Here is a 25,348-nt window from a genome sequence, read left to right as displayed (position 1 = left end):
GCACGCGGGGGGTTTTATTTTGGCACCCAGTGTCCTGGGGCAGGTTAAACATACCTGCTCATGTGTCAGGCATACGCCACCGAATCTGACGAGCTTTGGATAACCATTTAACCTGCACAACCTGCACTGACTGTATTGGTTTTCACATGTAAAATAAGGGCAGAGCCACTGCTGCCTCCCCTAACTGGGTGGTGATGGCTAGTCCAGTAAAGAGAGAAACGGAGAGGGGTGCCTGGGTGGCTCAGTTGGTTAAGCGACTGCCTTCGGCTCAGGTCATGATCCTGGAGTCCCAGGATCGAGTCCCACGTCAGGCTCCCTGCTCAGCGGGGGGTCTGCTTCTCCCTCTGACCCTCTCTCCTCTCGTGCTCTCTGTCTCTCATTCTCTCTCTCAAATAAATAAAATCTTTTCTAAAAAGTGTTTATGCAGGGCGCCTGGGTGGCTCAGTTGGTTAAGCGACTGCCTTCAGCTCAGGTCATGATCCCAGGGTCCTGGGATCGAGTCCCGCATCGGGCTCCCTGCTCAGCAGGGAGTCTGCTTCTCCCTCTGACCTTCCTCCCTCTCATGCTCTCTGTCTCTCGTTCTCTCTCTCTCAAATAAATAAATAAAATCTTTAAAAAAAAAAAAAGAGAGAGAAACGGAGAAAATGGCTGCTGAACTGGCGCTGTACTTCCTTTTTCCTTCTTCTGCCTTGCACATTATTTTGCTCTCTGTTACACTACTCAGCTCACCCTAAGCTGTGGGCCTTTTCCCCTGGGCCAGAAAGGAGAGAGCAGCCTAGGCAGTAGCAAGACTGATGGGGGGGGGGGGTAGGTAAAGAAAAGACAAGAAGATTCCCTTTGATGAGGAAAGGAAGGAGGCAGAAGGGAACAAGGCTCCAGCCCTACTGGTTCTGCCAGTTTGCAATCAATGACCCCACTCTGCTCCACTCCCGCGCCCAGCTCTACATGTCTGAAATGCTTCTCGGGAAGGCTGCCCTCTCCCAACTCCCACCTTCTGCTCTTCCTGAGCTCCCTAGGCCATCTCTTGGATGTCAGACAAGTCAGAAACACCCAAATTCCACTCCTGGCTTTGCCCCTGCTGGCCTGGGAGAAGCGACTTCACTACTGACGCGTCAGGGCAATGAGACAGTAAGAGTCCGCAACCCTTCGGGATCCTGAGAGGCTAAAAGAAATAAAGCAGGTGAAGGGCACTGCCCGGTGCATAGTAAGCACTCACTAAACAGGACCCATTCTTATTGAAGACCAGCCCATTGCAAACGCATCCGGGGGCACCACAGTAACGGCCGGGCTTGCACCCGCTTGTGGCCCAGAAGTTGCTCATGCAGGGACTAAATCAGCCATGTGCTAAGATCTAAACTGATTCCGGGGCGCCTGGGTGGCTCAGTCGTTAAGCGTCTGCCTTCGGCTCAGGTCATGGTCCCAGGGTCCTGGGATCGAGCCCCGCATCCGGCTCCCTGCTCCACGGGAAGCCTGCTTCTCCCTCTCCCACTCCCCCTGCTTGTGTTCCCTCTCTCACTGTCTCTCCCTCTGTCAAATAAATAAAATCTTTAAAAAAAAAAAAAAAAAGATCTAAACTGATTCCACCTGAAAATGAAAGAACTCGCTGAGTGGCTCTGATAACTCCTTTCCTCTCCCCCTGATCAAAACAACATGGTATTGGGCGCCTGGGTGGCTCAGTTGGTTAAGCGACTGCCTTCGGCTCAGGTCATGATCCTGGAGCCCCGGGATCGAGTCCCACGTCGGGCTCCCTGCTCAGTGGGGAGTCTGCCTCTCCCTCTCCCGCTCTCGTGCTCTCTCTCTCTCATTCTCTCTCTCAAATAAATAAATAAAATCTTTGGAAAAAAAGAAAAAAATATTAATACCGGCTTTACAGCTGACTCTTAGTAAAGTGACCGTCTAACACCCAGAGTTTTTAAGAAACCAAACAGTACACCTCTCTATCTCACCCACAAAGCTTTTTCCCTTTGCATAGGATTCCAAGCAGAGTTTCTAAAATGAAATATTAACAGTACTCAGTGATCTCCATTGTTCCAACTTAGAATTCAGAGCACTTTATGGTAGTGAAAAGGGTCCAGCAGTCAAGCTCTGACCCAAGCAAGCAATGGGAATGATGACAATCTCCAACAAGAAATTCCTTCTCAGCCCTTAGAGAATCATTCCAGAAAGAATAACCACATAAGCTTTGTTCTGAGGGAAAACAGCTTTGTTCTCTGCAAAGGGAAAAGCAAGAGATGAGGAAGGAACTGAAGTAAAGAGCCTCAAAAGGAGGAAAGTTCAACAAAGTACAGAGACCACGGAAGCGAAATCCCAAAGGCACCCAAAAACACTACAGAGGAAAGTAGCTCAGCACTGAGGTCCTTTCAGTTCTGGCCTCTAGAGACAAAAAGGATCTAATCTGTGTCAACTAAAATCATACAGACCTTTAAGTTTTTATGAAGATATTCCCTGTGGATGAGGGCAAAAACCAGCTCCTTCCCCAAAGTCACAGAAGGAGCTAATTAAAGCTTGGTTGCGCATTGGGCTCCCTGCTCCGCGGGAAGCCTGCTTCTCCCTCTCCTATTCCCCCTGCTTGTATTCCCTCTCTCGCTGTGTCTCTCTCTGTCAAATAAATAAATAAAATCTTAAAAAAAAAAAAAAAAAGCTTGGTTGCTCAGCTAAGAGAAGCTTGGTTTCTCCTACCAACCCATCACAACCCAGTGCTTATATACATCCCACCTCTGAACCAAAGATTATTTTATACCTCCCCACCAAGATTCTAAAACTAGCCTAGTTCAATAGTTATTGCCAAAGGGAACTTCCTAGTAATTACTTCTACATGTTGGTCTCTGATTTATCTTATTTTCATCTATTTTTACCTGGGTTCAGAGGAAGAGACAGAACCCAAAGAAACCAAACCAAATTCTCACTCTCACCAGAACTGGGACCACTATCCCAAAAGGAAACTAGAGCTTGATTGCTTCTTTTATTTTTCTCTTTTTTGCATATTTTAATCAACGGACACATACTGAGCTTCCTCTAGTGTCTGGCACTGACCTGATGATGTTTTAGACCAAGACAGTTAATAGAACTTAGGTAACATTTTCCTTCTCCTGGGAAGGTAAAGGAGAAGTGGAAGGTGAGAGAACTCTTCCTAGAAAAATCCAGAGCTGAGGCGCCTGGGTGGCTCAGTCAGTTCAGTGTCCAACTCTTGATTTTGGCTCAGGTTATGATCTCAGGGTCGTGAGATCGAGCCTCATGTCAGGCTCTGTGCTGGAAAAAGAACTTGTTTAAGATTCTCTCTCTCCCTCTCCTTCTCCCCCCCATTCTCTCTCTCTCTCTGTCTGATTAAAAAAAAAAAAACGGGTACCTGGGTGGCTCAGTTGGTTAACTGTCTGCCTTCGGCTCAAGTCATGACCCTGGGGTCTTGGGATTGAGCCTGGTGTCAGGCTCCCTGCTCAGCGGAGAGTCTGCTTCTCCCTCTGCCTCTGCCTCTGCCTCTGCCCCTGCCTCTGCCCCTGATCATGCATGCTCTCTCGCTCTCTTTCTCCAATAAATAAATAAAATCTTAAAAAAAAAATCCAGGGGCGCCTGGGTGGCTCAGATGGTTAAGCGTCTGCCTTCAGCTCAGGTCATGATCCCAGGATCGAGCCCCACATCGGGATTCCTGCTCCGTGGGGAGCCTGCTTCTCCCTCTCCTTCTACTGCTCCCCCTGCTTGTGCTCTCTCACTCTCTCTGTCAAATAAATAAAATCTTCAAAAAAAAAAAAAAAATCCAGAGCCATTTTCATCATGTTGAAAAAAACTCCAGGCAATGATTTAAACTCCATGGTCTAATTTTCAGACAAGATTTTACTAAAACAATGTCAAACAGATCATTAGCCAGTCTACTTTTACAACCCAAACGATAAGGTGGTTCCATTCCAATAGCAAAACCCTGTCAGAAAGTTCTAGTAAACCTGTTTCTCCAACCCAGCAAGTCCAGAAAATTTCCTTTCATTCTATCCTAAAAGGAGTGTGTAACTCTGTGTTTATCCATGTATGTGTCCACAGAATTTCATACAAAAACACAATTGTTTCTCAATCAAATGTTTTCTTAAGACCACTGAAGTCATGAGATTAGCTTCACAAACACACTGAGCACATTTGGTAAGGGCAAAGATCACTTTCTTCCACTCCAGTGTCCCCAAAGTGTTCCATTACTTGAGAGGTCAGGAATTCTCCCTTGTCTTAGAACCACCAGCGGTGCTTCTGACACAGAGCCTCTCAGACTCCGCCCGCAGCTCCCCTCCTACTCCAGCAAGAAAGAGTGTCTGTATGTAGAAATGATCCACAAACTGAATTCTCTAAAGAGAGTCATTTTTAGCTCCATGATCAGTTTCTTTGATCTCACCCAACTCACCCTGTCCAGCTATCCTTTTGTATCTGAACAAAAAGCTTTCTAAAGCAAAGCTGAAATCTGAGGACAGACTGGAAATACCGAGTCATCCTCAAGACCCACATCATTCCAAGAGACTCTTCCAAAGAACTTCCAGATGGGAGACACAGCCCCCTCTTAAGTGACACGGCATACCCATATTTGGCCAGCTATAAAAGACTTAGCAATAAAAGCACCAGGCCAGGAAGAAGACAAGAGGGCTAGGTTCGGGTCCATGGATCAGACCATGGGCAATTCACTCAACCCTTCTCCTGCTCAAAGTCTCCGTTCCCCACCCACCATCTCTTTTAACATTTTCCGTTCTTCCTGGTTCTGAGCTTCCCAACTACAACATAACTCCGTGCTGGCCAGGGTCTGTCCTGTGTTTTCACCACTGCAACCCCAGCCCAGGGACTGACACATAACAGGAAATCAGTATATACATATTTGTAAAATAAATGAATGAATATCTAAATGCCATATCACCTCTGGGGAAGGGAACAGTATAGCTTTACCGTGAAGGGTTCAACCAACCTGCCTCAATACCACTTGCTGATTTTTAGAATAACCTTAAAGAAGTCCTTTAACTTTCCTGAGCCTCAGTTTTCTCACCTGTAAAATGGGGATAACACAATCTACTTCTGAGGATTGCTGTGAGGATTAAACGAGATCATTGCACGTGGGGCCCTGGGCACGGTGCGATCAGGCAGTAAATGCTAGAAGACCTGGCTGACATCATGGCTGTAGCTACACTGTTTGCCTCTAGGCCAGAGTCACCACCGCCACCACAGAATTTCATTCCATTATCCCAAGTAAAAACCCTTCCGAGGGAAGGCTTCCAGTGCGCTCTCATTAAAGAGTTAGAGATACTGGAACAAGATGCTCACTCAATACTTACTGTTCCCTCCCTCAAAAGGATGTGTCTTTTCAATTAAAGAAAAAGCAGTTATGAGATCGCATAATACATACATCATGCATAAGAAGGCATTCAGTCTTCGGAAGAATGATGTGACGTGATTCCAAGGATTATTACTATACCACAGATTCATTAAAAATGCTCTTCTCATACTTTATCTCGAAGATCTTAACAGATGACACAGCCTTACAAGGAGATCTTTGGTGTCTGAGGCAGAGACTGAGCAGGGCCTGCGTTCTGTGCGGAATGCAACAGCGGAGCCCTGGTGAAGTAAGAACATTGCTAGAACTATTTAAAGTCAATAATAGGAAGAATTAATACCTATTCTTCTGAAGCTGTTTCAAAAAACAGAAATGGAAGGAAAACTTTCAAACTCTTTCTATGAGGCCAGCATTACCTTGATCCCAAAACTAGACAAAGACCCCACCAAAAAGGAGAATTACAGACCAATACCCCTGATGAACATGGATGCAAAAATTCCCACCAAGATACTAGCCAACAGGATCCAACAGTACATTAAAAGGATTATTCACCGGGGCGCCTGGGTGGCTCAGTCGTTAAGCGTCTGCCTTCGGCTCAGGTCATGGTCTCAGGGTCCTGGGATCGAGCCCCGCATCAGGCTCCCTGCTCAACGGGAAGCCTGCTTCTCCCTCACCCACTCCCCCTGCTTGTGTTCCCTCTCTCGCTGTGTCTCTCTCTGTCAAATAAATAAATAAAATCTTTAAAAAAATAAAATAAAATAAAATAAATAAATACAAGGATTATTCACCACGACCAAGTGGGATTTATTCCTGGGCTGCAAGGGTGGTTCAACATCCACAAAACAATCAATGTGATACACTACATTAATAAAAGAAAGGACAAGAACCATATGATCCTCTCAATAGATGCAGAAAAAGCATTTGACAAAGTACAGCATCCTTTCTTGATTAAAACTCTTCACAGTGAAGAGATAGAGGGAACATACCTCAATATCATAAAAGCCATATACGAAAAGCCCACAGCAAATATCATGCTCAGTGGGGAAAAACTGAGAGCTTTTCCCTTAAGGTCAGGAACATGACAGGGATGTCCACTCTCACCACTATTGTTCAACATAGTACTGGAAGTCCTAGCCTCAGCAATCACACAACAAAAAGAAATAAAAGGCATCCGAATCAGCAAAGAAGTCAAACTCCCACTCTTCGCAGATGACGTGATACTCTGTGTGGAAAACCCAAGACTCCACCCCAAAATTGCTAGAACTCATACAGGAATTCAGCAAAGTGGCAAGATATAAAATAAATGCACAGAAATCTGTTGCATTTCTATACACTAACAATGAGACAGAAGAAAGAGAAATTAAAGAGTGATCCCATTTACAATTGTACCAAAAACCATTAAGATACCTAAGAATAAACCTAACCAAAGAGCAAAGGATCTGTACTCAGAAAACTATAGAACACTTATGAAAGAAATTGAGGAAGACACAAAGAAATGGATAAGTGTTCCATGCTCATGGATTGGGAGAACAAATATTGTTAAAATGTCTATGCTACCTGGAGCAATCTATACATTCAATGCAATCCGTATCAAAATACCATCAACTTTTTTCACAGAGCTGGAACAAATAATCCTAAAATCTGTATGGAACCAGAAAAGACCCCAAATAGCCAAAGGAATGTTGAAAAAGAAAACCAAAGCTGGTGGCATCACAATTCCGGACTTCAAGCTCTATTACAAAGCTATAATCATCAAGATAGTATGGTACTAGCACAAAAACAGACACACAGATGAATGCAACAGAATAGAGAATGCAAAAATGGACCCTCAACCCTATGGTCAACTAATCTTCAACAAAGCAGGGAAGAATAACCAATGGAAAAAACAGTCTCTTCAAATGGTGTTGGACAGCCAAATGCAGAAGAATGAAACTGGACCACTTCCTTACACCATACACAAAAGTAAATTCAAAATGGATGAAAGACCTAAATGTGAGACAGGAATCCATCAAAATCCTAGAGGAGAACACAGGCAGCAACCTCTACAACCTCAACCATAGCAACTTCTTACTAGACACATCGCCAAAGGCAAGGGAAGCAAGGGCAAAAATGAACTATTGCGACTTCATCTAGATTAAAAGCTTTTGCACAGCAAAGGAAACAGTTGACAAAACCAAGGACAGAATGGGAGAAGATATTTGCAAATGTATTATCAGATAAAGGGCTAGTATCCCAAATCTATAAAGAACTTATCAAACTCAACACCCAAAGAAAAAGTAATCCAATCAAGAAATGGGCAGAAGACATGAACTGACATTTCTCCAAAGACATACAAATAGCCAAAAGACACATGAAAAAATGCTCAACATCACTCACAGCATCAGGGAAATACAAATCAAAACCACAATGAGATACCACTTCACACCAGTCAGAATGGCTAAAATTAACAAGTCAGGAAACAACAGATGTTGGCGAGAATGAGGAGAAAGAGGAACCCTCTTACACTATCAGTGGGAATGCAAACTGGTGCAGCCACTCTGGAAAACAGTATGGAGGTTCCTCAAGAAGTGAAAAATAGAGCTACCCTATGATCCAGCAATTACATTACTAGGCATTTACCCCAAAGATACAATTTGTGATCTGAAGGGGCACCTGCACCCCAATGTTTATATCAATGTCCACAATAGCCAAATTATGGAAAGAACCCAGACGTCCATTGACAGATGAATGGATAAATAAGTGGTATATATATGGGGCGCCCGGGTGGTTCAGTCGTTAAGCGTCTGCCTTTGGCTCAGTTCATGATCCCAGGGTTCTGGGATCGAGCCGCGCATCTGGCTCCCTGCTCAGTGGGAAGCCTGCTTCTCCCTCTCCCACTCCCCCTGCTTGTGTTCCCTCTCTCGCTGTGTCTCTCTCTGTCAAATAAATAAATAAAATCTTAAAAAAAAAAAAGTGGTACATATATACAATGGAATACCGCCATCCAAAAAATGAAATCTTGCCATTTGCGACGACGTGGATGGAACTAGAGGGTATTATGCTAAGTAAAATGTCCATCAGAGAAAGACAATTATCATATGATTTCACTCATATGTGGAATTTAAGAAACAAAACAGGATCAGCAGCTCTTTCTGCCCACGGGTCCTGTCCTGCGCTTTAATAAAATCACCTTTTTGCACCAAAAAAAAAAAAACAGGATCATAGGGGAAGAGTGGAAAAAATAAAACAAGACGAAATCAGAGAGGGAGACAAACCGTAAGAAACTCTTAATCATAGGAAACAAAGTTGAGGGTTGCTGGAGGGGAAGGAATAAGTGGGTGATGGACATTAAGGAGGGCATGTGATGTAATGAGCACTGGGTATTATGTAAGACTGATGGGGGCGCCTGGGTGGTTCAGTCAGTGAAGCATCTGCCTTCAGCTCAGGTGACGATCCCTGGATCCTGGGATCGAGCCCCGCATCCACTGAGCTCTCTGCTCAGTGAGGAGTCTGCTTCTCCCTCTCCCTCTGTGCTCTCTCTCTCTCAAATAAATAAAATCTTAAAAAAAAAAAGACTGATGAATCACTGACCTCTACTTCTGAAACTAATAATACATTATGTTAATTGAATTTAAATTTTAAAAACAAAGCACTCAAAGTTCTTAATAAATTTAGCAATGTCACAAGATACAGTCAAAATACAAGTAACTGTTATGTTTTTACACTAGAAGCAATGTATTAGAAAACAAAATACAAGAAATGTAAAAACATTAAAAAATTTTAAAAATAAAAACAAAGTCAATAATAGTAACCCCTCCAGCAGTACCCCCCTCCTCTGAATTTCTATAACATCCTCTCTATACCACTCTGACATCATCCATCTTATTTCCATGTATTTGTCTTCTGTTACCGCTGGACTGTCCTCTCCCTGAGGGCAAGCTCAGTATCTGAGTGCCACTTTCTACTGTCCTCAGTTGTCAGCACATAGGAGGCACTGATTAAATGTTTACCGAATTAATGATTAAGCTGATTTATCCTCATGAGTGCATTTCATTCATTCAACAAATATCGAGTACCTACTATATGCCAAACACTGTTCTAGATGCTGATGAACAGAAGAGACAAAAATCACTGCCCAACGAAAATGATGTGGTTTTTTTTTTAATTTTCCAAAGGTGACTGTGGTGATAGTTGTACATATCCATGAATATACTAAAAGCCAATTAATTGTATACTTTAAATGGGTGAATTTATAGTATGTGAATCATATCTCAATAAAACTGTTTTGTTTTGGTTTTTTTAAGTAGGTTCCAAGTCCAGCATGGAGCACAATGCAGGGTTTGAACTCATGACCTAGAGATCAAGAGTCAGATGCCTAACCGACTGAGCCACCCAGGTGTCCTTCAATAAAACTGTTTTTAAAAAAAAGTAAATGCAACATTAAAAAGAAATGAGGTACTAGTGGCCTTCTTTTATTGTAAAATTAAGATAAAATTCTATACTTTTCCATAGTTCTGTATTTTCAGTATTTTAACATGCAGAGTCTCGTTTTTATAACAGGAAAATAATAAAAGTTACATAAAAAAAGACCAAAAAAGTCACCTCCCTGGAACAGACTGCTTAATAGGCACAGAGTTGTCACTCGGGATGATGAAAATGTTTGAGAACTAGACAGAGTGGTGGCTGCACAAAACCGTGAATGTACTACACACCATCGACTCACTCACTTTACCATGGGGTTCATTTCGTGTGATGCAAATTACACCTCAATAAAAAAATAAATAACTGCCCTCATGGAGCCTATATTCTAATGGGGAAGAAGAAAGACCATATTCAAACAATTAAAATATATAGCACACACACCAAAAAACAAGTCAACAGATGAACAAATTGTGGTAGATCCATGCAATGGAATACTACTCAGCAATAAAAAGAAGTGACCTGGGACATACAACATGAATGATCCCCTGCTCCAAAACATTACAGTAATTGAAAGCAGGCAGACCCAAAACAGTACTGCATGATTCTATTTATATGAAACTCTAGGAAAACCAAATCTATAGTGATAGAAAACAGATCAGTGACTGCTGAGGAACCTTTCTGGGGGATGGAAATGTTCTGTATCTTGATTGTGGTGGTTTTTATACATGTGGATATACATTTATCAAAACCCACAGAACCATACTCTTAAAATGCATATATTATATCACACAGAAACTATATCACAACAAAGCTGATTTTTAAAAGTACGTATGAGGGGCACCCGGGTGGCTCAGTCAGCTAGGCATCTGGCTCAAGGTTTCAGCTCGGGTCATGATCTCAGGGTCATGAGATCGAGTCCCACATTGGGCTCCATGCTCAGCAGGGAGTCTGCTTGAGATTCTCTCTCTCTCCCTCTCCCTATGCCCCTCCTGCCGCTCCTGTGCACGCTGGCACTCTCTCTCTCTCTAAAATAAATAAATCTTAAAAATAGATAGATAAATAGACAGCTAGATAAAAGTACATGTTATGTCAAATGGTGGTTAAGTAGTGTGAAAAAATCAGGAGAGAAGACTAGAAATACAAGGCCAGGGCAGGGGCTACTCTTTTTAATATGGTGCCCAAGGAAGGCTGCACTATGAAGCCAAAAACTTTTTAGGTCAATCCTTTTAAAAACAATGTAGTGGGGATGCCTGGGTGGCACAGTCAGTTAAGCGTCTGCCTTTGGCTCAGGTCATGATCCCAAGGTCCTGCGATCGAGTCCCACATCGGGCTCTTTGCTGAGCAAAGGAGCCTGCTTCTCCCTCTGCCTGCCTCTGTCTCTCTCTCTCTGATAAATAAATAAAATCTTAAAAAATAAAAAAATAAAAATAAAAACAATGTAGTGAATGCAATTTTCTGTGGTAATGAAAATGGAAGAGAAATGTCATAAACAACCCAAAACAGAACATAAACCTAAAATCATTTCTATTTAGTTCTAGAAAGAAACTTTTCCCCCTTGGCACTGGCAGATTTAACTTCTCAATTCATGAAGGGGGTAGGGGGAAGTAGAGGAAGGGAGAAGGAAAGGACAGTGGGAGAGAATGATGAGGGAAGGGAAGAAGGAAGGCAAGGCAAGGGAGGAGAAGGGGAAAGAGAAGGAAGAACAAGGAAAGGGAGGGCAGGGAGAGAGGGAGGAGACAGGGTAGGAAAGAAAGAAGACAGAAAAAGACAGGCAAGCAGGCTGTCCATCTGTCCATCTGTTCATCAGTCACAGTCTAGATCTAATTAACAAAACTGACTTGAGAGAAAGATGAGGGAAAAAGGCAACAGTGCCTATGCGGTCACCTATGACCTATGACCTCAAACTAAACCATGGTCACCAAGCAGGACCAGAGAGGGTGTACAAAAAGAATTATGGGATCCTCAAACAGCCTCTACTCACAGACAAGTACAAAAGAGAGTTAAGCTTTCCTGAGAGTGAAGCCTCTGCCATCTCCTCCCCCAACCCCCCAGGCTCACTTACCTCTGAATTTTCATTTTAAAACATTTTCCATAGAGATTACTCAAACTAATAAGGCACATAATTGACGTTCAATAAATGTTTATGACTGCTGCTGAGTGATACAGATAAACTGAATTGAGTACTTTGAAAGAAAAGGTTATGAGAGATTATGGAAAACAAGTTTAGCCATTTGGATGACACTCACCAGGCAGAAAGGATTGGGCTAGAAAGCAGAGGAATTTCTAGAATACTCTAGGACTGAACTGCTCAGGATCATGCTGTCTCTTAACTTGAATTTAGGATGTCTGTGACTACGTGCAGGAACCAGGCTGTCAGTTCTTTTCAAGCATTCTAACATCTAGAGTCAAATTCCCTGGGAAAGACAGCAATAATTCAGTCTCAAATAGAAGGAAATTGGGAAGCAGAAAAAAATTCCAGAAGCTACCAGAAAGTAAAATCATCCTCCAGTGAAGTCAAGCCAGAGGTCAGGTGCTTTATATGGCTGGTATACCTACATCTCTGCCCAAGAACTCCAGTCACCACCAAACTGACCACACGAACCAGTCAAAGAGTCTCTTAACTGCTGGCCAAAAGCCACTGGAAAAATAGGAAAATGAACAAAACTGGTTCCCAGGAAACATCCATGCTCTCCTGCCTCCAAAAGTCCCTCTGTATCCCTTCCCATATGTCCTTCCAATTCTTCTTGCCTGGAACTTTCTATATCCTTGTGGGATTTTTTTGTTTTTGTTTTTTGTAAAGATTTTATTTATTTATCTGAGAGAGAGAGAGGGCACACACGAGTGAGGGGAGGGGCAGAGCGAGAGGGAGAGAGACAAGCAGACTCCCTAAGCGGGGAGTCCGATGGGGGGCTCGATCCCAGAATCCTGAGATCATAACCTGAGCCAAAGTCAGGAGCTCAATCGACTGAGCCACCCAGGTGGCCCCCTATGTCCTTGTTTTCTTTCCCTTCTTCACCAATACATTTAGCAGTTCTAACCTCAGAAATAGTCTCATGGGAGCTCCTGCAAAGCGCCGCCCACCCCCAGAAAGTTTAACCAGCTGTCAGAAGCACTTCCGTGCTACGCAATCTCCAGGATAAACTCAAGGATGCTACATGCAGGAGATGCCTCCACAGGAAAAACATATAAGGTCAACTTAATAAGAAATCTGCCTATTCTATTAACCCTGGCTCAAAAAGCCAAAAATATTTGCCCTATTCCAGAAAAATCAATCACTTCAAGGAAGGAACAGAACAGAAAGAAAGAATCACACAAACAGGAGGTAACCTGAAAGAGTTAAAGACAGGTTCCCTGAAAAGCTGACTCACAGTGGTTTTGATGGCTTATATGGGTCAAATTTTAAAAAGCCCTGTACTAAAAAAAATAGCCTCCCAAGTTAAATGCCAGGACCCTGTTAGAACTGAATGAGCCCAAGGCTGAGAAAGCTCAGAAGATGCTGAGCAGAAACCGGAAGCACATAATAGGGGCCCTTTCCTCCTTCTGTTTGCCTGAGTCATCCTCAACCCTGCAATTCCCAGTAATTCCATCCAATGCCTTCCCCTGACTATTACCAAGCAAAAGGGGCTTTTCCTTGGGTTTCTAGAAGCAAAAAACAGTGATGGGGAGGGAGCGTCTGCTACTCAGCCAATTATTGCTTATGATTTTGACAGCCCCTAAGCAGATCTATGGTTTTTTTGTTATATTTTCTTATACGGCACCCAAGAATTAATACTGCAGCACATATATCCAGGTACTGACCAGAACTCGCCAAAGGCTAACCAGCCACAGCACTAAAACCAGTCCTTACACTGTAATGGTTTGGCCATGTGCAGAGCAAAAATGGGGAAGTTCCACGATTTACATTGATTCCCCTGGCTCATGACCTGTTGGCCAGAATTAAGTCCTCAAGGGTTTCTGCCAGCCTGTCTGTAAGACCAAGCCCAACAAGGTACCCTAGACCAGGAAGCAGATGACAAGGCCAGAGGGGTCACTAGCAGATTAAGTCCAAGACAGAAGGGGCACAAAAATGGTGCAGACCAGCAGAGCCAGTTTGTGGTCAAGGGTTCCCATACAGTATGAAAACATGCTCTGCTGGTTTCCATTCCAGAATCTCACAAGAATAATGTCTCCTTTAACCAATTAAAAAAAAAAAAAGCCAAGTCCCAGTATTTTGAGCCACACTATTCTGGGACTGTAAACAAGTGAAGCAGCCAAGCAACGTGATGGGTCTTCTTAAAGGAACGGTCTCAGTGAGAGAAAGTCCACCACTGTGCTGAAGAAGGAATGAAGAAGGCTCACTTTGGCCTCCCATTTCCGAGTGGGCCAAGACTGTAGATCTCTGAGTCAAGGAAGGCCTGCCCCAGTGGACACTTGCTTAGCGTCTCATTGGCTGTTCCTGGGTCACTACGCTTCCTTATCACCTTGCACGTTCAGCGTGAGAGGACTTCCCTTGAGGAGTCTTTGGCATGAGAAGCTCCTAGGCTCTCCTAATGTCCTAGTCAGGGGTCATGACCCTGAAAGGGAAACAGGTGAAATTTCTCGTCAGTTTGCTGCTCTACTTTCTCAGAAAGAAGACAGCCAAAGGAAGTTTGTAGAAAAGGGACAAAGAAGAGAATGGGGTGGTTATGAAAAAAAGAAAAACTTATATGGGGTTTAAAGATATGCATACGAATAAAAAAAAGACAACTGTTCACTTTTTTCTCTGACCAGTAAACATTCAGATAAGACAGGATGTCTGAATCCCTCACAAGACACAACAAATAGAAAAATACTATCCTCTTCTTCCACTAAGAAATCCAATTGTCAGAACTTTATTCTTCTAACCTTTGAGTTACTTGCTAAGGGTGTTGTCTCTAAGTTCAAGAGCTTATGGATGACTTATCAGTGTGGATTGTTTACTCACTATGGACTCTAAATAATGGACCTGCAAGTCCTCTGGTTTTCCTAGCACAGTTCCACTGAGGCCTACAAAAATCAATGAATACAACACAGAAGAAAGTAACCATTTCACTGGAGAGGTTGCCAAGTATGCCAAAAGAGAATACTGATTTCAGCTACATTACTTCTGGGGAGCAAACAGAACCAAGAGAGGGAGGAAAAACTGGTGCATAGCTTAATTTTGTCCCTGGTATGCTTGCCATGTCACCAGAATACAGATCTCCTATTAGACCAAACCTTCATCCGTTAAATCAATTTCTCAATCAGAGCACAACTGACATTTTGTACCAGATCATTCTTTTTGTGGGGGGCTGCCCTATGTGTTGTAACATATTTACCAACACCCTGGCCTCTACCCATTAGCCAGTAGCACATCCCCCAGTTGTGACAACCAAAGATGTCTCTCAACATTGCCAAATGCCCTCTGGGAGAGCAAAATCACTCCTGGTTGAGAACCACTGTGTTAGATAATACCAAATGAGATTAATTTAACTCTTTATTGTACGAATCAGGTTCTTAAAGACTTTTAGTTTTATCAAATCAGGAAGATACAGGGTATTAAGCCGGTGAGATCTGCACAAACAAAATGCCAAGGAGTCAAGTCACCACTGAAAGTTCTCTCATTCCTCACCCTCCACTCTGCAACAGCATTCCTGTTTTACACCCAAATTTTGTCCCAAATTCATCAGTCTCTCCTTTTTTTTTTTTAAATACTTACCAGTTTATTAAAGGATATGATAAAGGATACAAATCAACAGCCAGATGCAGAGATGTGTAGGGAGAGGTATGGGGAAAGGGTGAGGAGCTTCCATGCCCTCTCCAGGCACACCTCTCCCCACAATGGCCATGTGTTCACCAACCCCGAAGCTCTCATCAGTGTCCTTCCATCTCCCCAATGTCAACGGTAACACCAAATCGAAGCCACCTCTCACCTTATCTTCTACAATGGCCTCCTAAGTGGTCTCCCTGCTTTTCTTCTTGCCCCACCCCCGCCAGTCACCTCAATCTAGTCTTTACACTGAAGCCATTTCTTGAAAACTTCTGTCAGATCACGTGACTTACTACCATAAAGCAGTCTGGTGCTTCCCATTACACTTAAAAGCCAAGCTTTTTTCTATGGCTTGCAAGGCCCCACATGATCTGGAACCCATTTACCTCTGTGCTTCTGCCCTTACCACTCTCTGCCAGCTCTCTCCAACCATACTGGCATTCTTCCTACACCCCGAACATCCCATCCACCTTCTACTTGTTCCCATTGCCCTCTGCCTGGAGGTCTATATCCCCAGGTGGTAGTATCCATCAGGTCTTTGCTTAAAAGTCATTTCTACAATAAAACCTTCCCTGATCATCCTGAACAAGTAGCTTCCAAGTCATTCTTGCTTAATACTACACCTGATCCCTTTTTATGCGTTTTACACATGTGAACTCCACTTTCCCTGCTTGAAGGGTAAGTCTATGATGCCACGAACCAAGTCTTATTAGCCATGTATCCCTGGAACCTAGAAAGTGCCTGGCACACAGTATATGCTCAATACTTGTGATCAATTAATGAATGCTTTTGGCTAATAGACCAAATGTGTCCATTTAAGAGCCACAAATGAATTCTTGCTTCTGAGACCAAAAGCCAGTCTCTCCTCAAATTTAGCACTATAGTACACACTCAAATAACAAGGTAATGATAAAATTCACACTTCTAAAAGGAACTTTTTTGTTTCTAAAAGGAACTTTCAGGTTTCCCAAAAGAAACTGAATAACACTTAAACCATAAGCAACAAATCTTAGGAGACACTAGGCCAAAGAATTTGAGAAAACCACACATATGTTACAGCCTACGAGCTTCTAAAATAATTCCTATGGACAAAACTGAAAATAGTCAAAACCCACAAATGCCTAGAAACATAAAAAGAAAAATGAAGATGGGGCCTAACTCACAGAATCTTTACTATTGTGAGTAAACAGTTCTTCAAAAACCCTGTCTTGCATTTTGTAGAGCTGTGCTTTCTTTGCTCCTCACAGCAAGCAGCCCTGAGGAATTGATGAGCTGATGGTACTGGCCATAAAAAGCTTAATCAGAAAGCTTAACAGACTTGGTCAGAGGCAACTGGAGTGTCATAGTTACAGCAAGGATTTTAAAGCCCGATACTTCTGTTCAAATCCTCTGCCACTTACTGTAACTTGATCCTGGCAAGTTACTTCATCTCTGTGCTTCAATGTCCTCACCTATAAAACACAATGCTATAAATGAAATGTTTGTGTTCCCCCAAAATTCATGTTGAAATCTAACCCCTAATGTGACCGTATTAGGAGGCGGGGTTTTTGGGAGGTGATCAGGTCATGAAGGGAGGTCTTCATTAATAAGATTAGTGCCCTTATAAAAGAGATTCTGGAACTCCCTTCCACCATCTGAGGACAGAGGGAGAAGAGAAGATGGCTGTCTATGAATTAGGAAGTCAGTCATCACCAGACACCGAATCTGCTAGCACCTTGATCTTGGACTTCCCAGCCTCCAGAACTGCAAGAAATAAGCTTCTGTTGTTTATATGCTACTGAATGGTATATAATTTAATGGCATATGGTATTCTATCATACACAGCAGCCCAAACTGACTACAACTTACTTCATGAGGTGTGGTAGGCTGAAACTGCACCCCCTACTCACCACGATCTAATCCCCGAGAGCTGTGAATAGCTCATTTTATGTAGCAAAAGTAACTTTACAGATGTGACTGCATTAAACACCTTGAGAGGAGGACACAGTGCTAGATTATCCAAGTGGGTCCAACCTAATCAAAGTGTCCTTGTAAAAGGGAGGCAAGAGGGCCAAGAAGGACATATGACAACAGAAGCAGAGAGACAGAAAGAGGGATTGGAGGATGTTACATTGCTGTCTTTGAAGCTAGACAATGGGGCCACAAGCCAAAGAATGTAGGTGGCCTCCTGAAGCTAGAAAAGGAAAGAAACACTCCCCTGGAGTCCCACAAGAAACACAGCCATACAGACCCATTTCCAGACTTCTGACCTCCAAACTGTAAGAAAATAAATTTGTGTTGTTTTAAGCCATTAAATGTTGGGAATTTGCTACCACAGTAATAAGAAACTAATACACAGTTATCATCAGGATTAAATGAGTTCATACAAGTGCTAAGAACAATTCCTAACAGTTCCTAACAACCATAGTTAAGAGCTTTTTAAATTTTAGCTATTGTGAGTCAAGATCAGAACCCAGGGGACTCACCGAAGTACTTCAGAGGCTAAGAAAATGAGGTTCAGAAATTTGGTAGTATCTGTAAATTTAAAATACACATATTAGGGGTGCCTGGGAGGCTCAGTCGGTTAAGCATCTGCCTAGGGCTCAGGTCATGATCTCCAGGTCCTGGGATGAAGCCCCACATGGTTGGGCTCCCTGCTCAGTAGGGAGTGTGCTTCTCCCTCTCCTTCTGCGCCCTCCCCCCTGCTCATGTACATGCATGCTCTCTCTCTATAATAAATAAATAAAATCTTTAAAAAAATAAAATATATAAAATAAAATGCACATATCATTTGACAAAGAGATTCCACTTCTAAATAGATTCACAGGATAGTCAATATATCCTTGTTTTTAACTACTCAAGTATCCACTAACAGGCTCAAATTACAGAAAACCCATTCAACAAAATAGTAGACAGCCTTTAAATAATGAGGTAGACCTCAATGTACTGATAAGATGTACTGATATAGCAATAAGATGTATCCTTTAGTGAAAAAAAGCTGAGGGACAGAACAGTAAGCATATTAGATTTCATTTTTGTTTAAAAATAAAAAGGATAGGGTGCCCGGGTGGCTCAGCCGTTAAGCGTCTGCCTTCGGCTCAGGTCATGATCCCAGGGTCCTGGGATCAAGTCCCACATCGGGCTTCCTGCTCAGCGGGAAGCCTGCTTCTCCCTCTCCCACTCCCCCTGCTTGTGTTCCCTCTCTCACTCTCTCTCTCTGTCAAATAAATAAAATCTTTAAAAAATAATAAATAAAAATAAAAAGGATACATACATATGTTAATAAATACATGTCAAAAAACTCTAAAAGGGCACGTAGTTCGTTGTTCGTGGTGATTGTTCTAAAGGAGGAGACTAAGGGGATGGAGTAGGAGGGAAACTCTTGCGATCATATGCCTTTTTATGTTATTTTAGGTTTTAACTAGGTATGTGCATGATACCCATTTTTTAAAAACTGAAGTTGAAATGTGACATCACCGACCTATCAACAGGTATTTATGCGCTGACAATGTACCTACCTACCACTGTGCATGACACAGGGCCTAACACCCGGTCCTGCTCTCCAGGAGTTCACATGCTGGCTGAATTTATAATCTAGATTCAGATTAGACAATCATCTAATTGTTTTGGACATTCACATTAGAAAACAGAACCAGACATTCTCTCAAAGTATTTTTCCACTGTGACTCTGGGAGAACAAATCACCACCTAAAAAGAATATTCTATGTCTAATCCATTAGTCCCAACCAGTGCTGCTTAAGCTTAAGAAATTGTTACTTCATGGGAAGTGGTCAGTGTTTAAGAAGGAAAGCAAAGCAGGAGGAATCTTTACAAACAACCCAATTACATACATTATTATACACTCCAAGAAAAAAGATGAACAAATATCATCTCTGGGTAGTTGGATTTGTCTTCTTCATTACACTTCCATATATTTTCCTAATTCTCTACACTAAGGAACATGTATCAGTGGCACAAAAAGAAAAAAATACACATCCTCCTCCCCTCAAAAAATACTTTTTGGTGCCAACACAACATCCATGAGGATTACTGGTTCATTCCAAATCTTCCTCTTGCTTTACAAAAGTGACAGCAATCCAAAATATGACTTTCCATAGGCTGAATTGGTGGCAAAACCAACAAGAATCATCCAAGTCCAAGTGTTCCATTTATAAAATATTTAGTCCACAGTCACCCAATTAGAGCATAACCATAATGAAGACATTACTGCTAACAAGGGAGGCAGACTGGGATCTGGGTCACTCTTCCATAACTCCATTAGTCCCTCTCAGCCAATAAAGAAGTCTGTGTTAGCAAAGTATTTAGCTGACAATGGAATCATGATGTAATGCATTTCTATAACCTTACCAAGGAGGAAAAAGAGCTGAAAAATTCTTAGTGGGCAACCGGAGTGTCAAACAGCAACTTACAAAGGTTCTCCCCCAACCTGGAGACTTGAGGAGTCATCACTGCTGCAAAGTACCCAGTCAATTTACCACAGACACTGACAGAAACAAGGAGCTGGTACTGGACACTATGTGCCAGGCCCTGTGATAAGGGCCCTTCCATTTCCATTCCTTACTCTCTCTCAGAATCTTCTCAATTACTACTGGGAAGTACAAGTGAGACTGAGGCACAAAGCTCAAATCACTCTCCACGGTTACACGGTGAGTGGAGAAGCAAGCACGGAACTCAAACAGTCTTCACTCAAAAGCATGGACATTATACTACTCTCCCTGGAAAGTATAAACGTTATACCACCCCTTCCGTAGTCACCCCCAACTGTCACACGCCACCATCTCCCCAGCTTGCTCCCATCACACTCTACCCTTGCCCCAACTCAGAATCCAATCAAATATTCTCCAGTCCTTCTGTAATGGCAGGTGCCCTCACTGGCTTTTCCTATCAGCCTGTACAGGAAAAGAAGAGGCCATCTGGCAGAATACTCTCCTTATCAAAAGCCACTTTTTAAAGACCACCCCTCTCTCTAAATTGAGCTAGCAGGTTTATGACTTGCTGCCTGGCACTCCTAGAGGACCCACGGTGTCTCCTACCCTGCACACACAGCCCCTCATCAGTCCCATTTATCAACTTGCCAAGCGCTCTCACTCAGAAAGCTGATCTAAGTCGGATCTCCCTCACAATAACCCCAGTAACATGATAACAACAACAGCTACCATGTTCTGAGCATTTGTTATGCAACAGGCTTTACACACATGGTACCATTTCATCCTCACAACCACCCGAAGAAGTAGGCACTGTCTCCAATTTATAGATGACAAAACTAAGGCTCAGAGAGATAAAGTAATTCAGCCCGAGGTCACACAACCAGTTAAGTGATGAAATCTGACTCCACCCAACTTAAGCTTTCAGGGGTCTTGCCCTTTAACGATCAAATGTGAGCTCTTCTTGGACTTTTCCTTTTGAGAGCTATCTTCCAACAACAGATCTGCTGCACGACCACAGGACTCGCACTTCACCCACAGGCTCACCTGAATTTCTTCATTTTCATCTACTAGGAGGAAACTCACGACCTTCTCAGTCATCTTCTTCCTCCTGGTCTCCTCATCCAGCTCTTCTTCCTCCAGTAGCCCCTGGACCTTAGTGACATGGTACACAGTAACAGGGTGTCTCCTTTTGTTACCCCCGGAATGAGTCCTCTTCTGGCACTCCAAGCACAAGTTGATTTTACAGGTCTGGCACCTCACGGCTGCCCTCTGCCTAATACCCGGCGAATGCCCATTGGTGCCCTTGCAGGGGTCGCAGTAAGGGACGTGGCCAGGTTTGAGCCTTATCCGCTCATGGTTTCTCAGGCGCTCCTGCCGATGGAGCTCCTCCTCGCAGCGGAGACACTGCAGACTGCAGCACTCATCACACTCAAAGACCGCTTCGTCAGTCCCGCTGCAGGCGTAACTTTCCTGGCACATCAGCCCCGGATTCAGGCCCTTCTCTGCTGGGGACGTCTGAGCACTCATACTCAGATTGGCAAGGAAATCACCCACCGTAGACCGGTCCCTGGGCTTTCCCCAGGAGTGAAGACAAAGGCTTTTGAGTCTGAGGACTGCAGAACTTTCACTGGATTCTGAACACCTTAAAAAAAAACAAAAACAAAAACAAACCTTCGGTGTCCTATCAGAATTCTTCACACTCACGAATGTTGGGATTTTTAATTTTCTGCCTCCAAGATTCCTGTGTCAGCAGCAACGTTGATTTGGTTTGATGGTTTTATCCTCCATAAAGTGCAAGCAAAGTTGTGGTCAAAGTTAACTTGAAAGGGTCTCTTATGGCTATATGAGAGAGATCCGATAGGTTCACTGAGGTGGGCTCATCAGTTGGGCCTCAGCCACAAGGGTTTGGTAGTGAAAGAGAGTGGTCAGAAGCTCTGCAATATAATCCAACCTCAAGTCAGTATTTCAGGGGATACCTACAATAGAGGAAGGAAAAGGATTTCACTAATTTAAAAACAGAAGTCACCTAAAAAAAAAAAGATTGTGGTTAAATATGAGGCCAGAACTCCTGAGAGAAATCTCATTCTTACTATAAAACTTACACAGGCTACTTCTGATCCTAGAAATTTCTTCTCAAAATCATGGGCAAGGCTCCTCCCTTTGAAAACAGCCACTATCTCTAGGCCCAAGGCATTTCAGAGACTTTGTCTCTTCATTTCACAGACTGAAATTCTCTGTTCATCCAGTTATTATAATAATTCAGAATCAAAATCATTAAGCAAACAGTCCTTGGAGGGACAACCCTCTGCACTCCCCTAACCTGCAGCACACACTTATGAGGTGAATAAAGAGACCTGTAAAAATCTAAAGAAATGATAATAATGTAGACTTTAGCTCCATCAAAGCCTTTGGCAGATCTAGTTAGGTTGTTTCAACTCTAGACAAATGTCTATGAAGGACCTTAAGCCTGGAAACAAAAGTCACCATGTCATGTTTAAAAACAATAAAGAACAATTATTGTTACTTCCTTTTGTCCCTTCTCTAATTGCAAAAAAAAGGGAGCAACAGGAGACAGAATTCCTCCTCTAAGGCCCACTGCAAAGCCAGGCCTGCAGTGAGTTATAACAAATAATTTTTCTCTCTGTCACTCAAAAACTAACTTAAAAATAACTTCAAAAAGAAAAAAGGGAAAAAAAGATAACTGGGGCAGGAAGGAGGCTTTTGTCACTTCTACAATTACATTCTTAACCCCTCTTAGCCTTGACCTCCATTCTAATACCCCAACGAAATGTAAAGTCCTCCCTCTAGTAATCAATCAATCTTATTTTTAGACAAACAAGGAAGGCAAGGGAGTGACTAGGAGACCTTATTTACACCCTAACCTCAGCCATGCCCAAGCAGCTCCCACAACGGAAACAAAAATCGAAATTCGCCACAATTTAGAAAAATATAAAATCAACCTTCAAAAGAACACCTCACCGCCCGACCGGCCAAGCAAACAATCTGCCACTCGGGCCCCCACCTCGACACCTCTCTCCAGCCGGGGGTTCCTCACCCTTCCTTTCTCCCGGGCAACACCACCACAACCCGAGGGGCACGAGCAGAGTCTAAACAAAGAAGGTCCCCCAAAATCCGCCCCCACGCTAGCAGAGGCTAGAGCCGAATCCATTGTTTATACCACCCCACCCCCACCCCCGCCGCACCCCCCCCCCCCCCCCCCCCCCCGGGGGCAGCCGGAGCTCCAGGACTATAGCTCGCCCGGCGCTGGGCCGTGCCCTTCCCTCCCCGCCCGCGGCGGCCCGGGGATCCCACCACAGAGCAGCTCGGCCGCGGTGAGGCGGCGTCGGGGGACCGCAGGGCGCCTGCGGGGGCGGGGGCTGTTCCTCAGGGCACCGGTGGATCCATCCTCATCTCCATCTCGCCCCCCCCTCCTCCTTCTCTGCCTCCCGGGCTTCCTCCTCTCCTGTTGTCAGTTGGGATCAGCTGATCAGAGTGAACTTCTCCCAGCTCAGACTACCAGGAAGGCGTGAGCAGTGCAGTCCAGGGAGAGAGGAGCGGGAGGGGGTGGAGTCCTACGCCGGCGAGGGCGGAGAAGGGCGCGCACAGCTTCCTGGGAAATGTAGTTCCCAGGACGTGCGTCCTTCCCCACATCCCGGAAATCAAGGCTCTAAATGACTACAACTCCCAGGACGAAAAAGGCTGCTCTTGTGAGGAGGCGGTGAAGACTGGCCGTCGAGCGTTTCGGGACTTGGAGTTTTTGCATTGACTGCGGTGTTCGAAGATTTCAGCGCGTTGTTTTGGGTAGTGCCCGGGGAGGGAATGGCGCTAAGTTAGATGACTGATGTAATGTGTAGTATAGTTGAGGCAAATAACTCTATTTCACGAACACATATTGCACACGATTCCTTCAGAAATGTGTAAAAACAGGCAATCTCCTCTTCCTGATTTCACCTTGCCCAAGTTAGGAAAAGACCAGAAAGAAATGATAAAAGAATTTACTCTTCTTGGAGTTTTGTTTTCCCTTTATGGGTGTTCTCCAAGCTGAATTTGTTTACCTTACCTTTTACTTTTCGACCTTCTCTACATAGTTTTAGAACTTCTGAATTTTATCTTTAAGTTAGACGGGGTTCATTTTCAGACAAGCTTGCGGGCTACGGTGCAGGCTAATGGTTAACATTGTTATCTGGCTTTTCTTAAAAAGCCATATATTTGTTTAGTGCTTTCACTTTCCGGGGTTTTTTTGTTTATTTCTTGGAATGACACTGAAAGAAAGCCTGCTGTAATAAAAAGAGCCCTGGTCTGAGATGCGGGAGACTGAGCGCTTGTTCTAGAAAGCTGGGTAAATCGCTCAACCCCTCCATGAAATAAAGGAATTGTACTTTATAATTCTGAAGTCTCTGCCAATTCTAACGTTCTATGATTCTATCTTGACAATTGTTAACCCAGTAGAGAAAACTAAGGTTAAGGGACTTGCCAAATCACACAGCAAATTATTGACAAAGCTGGGACAAGAATCCATCTCCTGACTTAGTCACATACTCTTTTATGTTTCAAAGGACATAATTAGACCAATAGTAAAACCAAATCTGTGTAATAATGAGTGAGCCACATATAAGGGTTATATTGCTGAAAATTGTGTTTTCAAGACTGGGCTGATAGCCAACAGTTGGGCTAACTGCACAAATGACTGAGAATTTTTTTTCCTATGCTTATCACAAACCAGGATATTAAAAACTAAGCTGTCTATAGCACCTTAAAACTTCAAAGTTTCAAAGTAGGAAAAGGAAAAGAGATTTTCTTTTCTTTTCTTTTAAGATTTTATTTATTTATTTGAGAGAGAGAGAGAGCGCGGGTCCACAGCTGGGGAGAGAGACGGTGGGAAAGGGAGAAGGAGAAGCAGACTCCCCGCTGGCGCGGGGCTCCATGCGAGAACCCTGGGATCGTGATCTGAGCTAAAGGCAGACGCTTAACTGAGCCACCCAGGTGCCCCATTATTTTTTTTTTTAAGAGGGATTTTAGGGGCATCTAGCTGGCTCAGTCAGCAGAGGGTGGAACTCTTGATATCAGGGCTGTGAGTTTGGGCCCCATGTTGGGTGTGGAGGTTACTTTAAGGGGGGGGAGGGATTTTTAATAAGTTCAGAGAATAGGTCTTGAGCTAGGCTCTTTTATTGTTTTTTTTTTTAAGATTTTATTTATTTATTTGACAGAGAGAGACCCAGCGAGAGAGGGAATACAAGCAGGGGGAGTGGGAGAGGGAGAAGCAGGTTTCCCGCCGAGCAGGGAACCCGATGTGGGGCTGGATCCCAGGACCTGGAATTATACCTGAGCCAAAGGCAGACGCTTAACGACTGAGCCACCCAGGTGCTCCTTGAGCTAGGCTCTTAATAATTCCCTAGAAGGGGCACCTGGGTGGCTCAGTCAGTTGAGCGGCTTAGGTCACGATCTTGGGGTCGTGAGATGGAGCCCCATGTCGAGCTCTATGCT

General features: G+C 43.6%; 1 protein-coding gene across 2 annotated transcripts in view; it reads right to left on the bottom strand.

The window, feature by feature from the left end:
• ZFYVE1 (zinc finger FYVE-type containing 1) overlaps window positions 1-23,391 on the bottom strand; it is a 58,865-nt gene extending 35,474 nt beyond the window's left edge. The window contains exons 1-2 of one of the 2 annotated variants that reach the window (XM_034993180.1): window positions 23,177-23,391; window positions 20,909-21,840 (exon numbers count right to left, since the gene is read on the bottom strand). In XM_034993180.1, the coding sequence (XP_034849071.1) occupies window positions 20,909-21,391 (483 nt within the window). In that variant the 5' untranslated portion in view covers window positions 21,392-21,840; window positions 23,177-23,391. Of the gene's footprint in view, window positions 1-20,908; window positions 21,841-21,966; window positions 23,041-23,176 lie in introns of those variants that run through there. The other variant, XM_034993181.1, reaches the window with a different exon arrangement.
• Between the last annotated feature and the right edge of the window lie 1,957 nt (window positions 23,392-25,348).

Source organism: Mirounga leonina, unplaced genomic scaffold (genome assembly GCF_011800145.1).
Source record: "Mirounga leonina isolate KUSES-001 unplaced genomic scaffold, KU_Mleo_1.0 Mir_82, whole genome shotgun sequence".
NCBI classification, from domain to species: Eukaryota; Metazoa; Chordata; class Mammalia; order Carnivora; family Phocidae; genus Mirounga; species Mirounga leonina.
The sequence above is the reverse complement of the archived record's forward strand: the minus strand, read 5'-3'. Positions and strand labels throughout refer to the sequence as shown.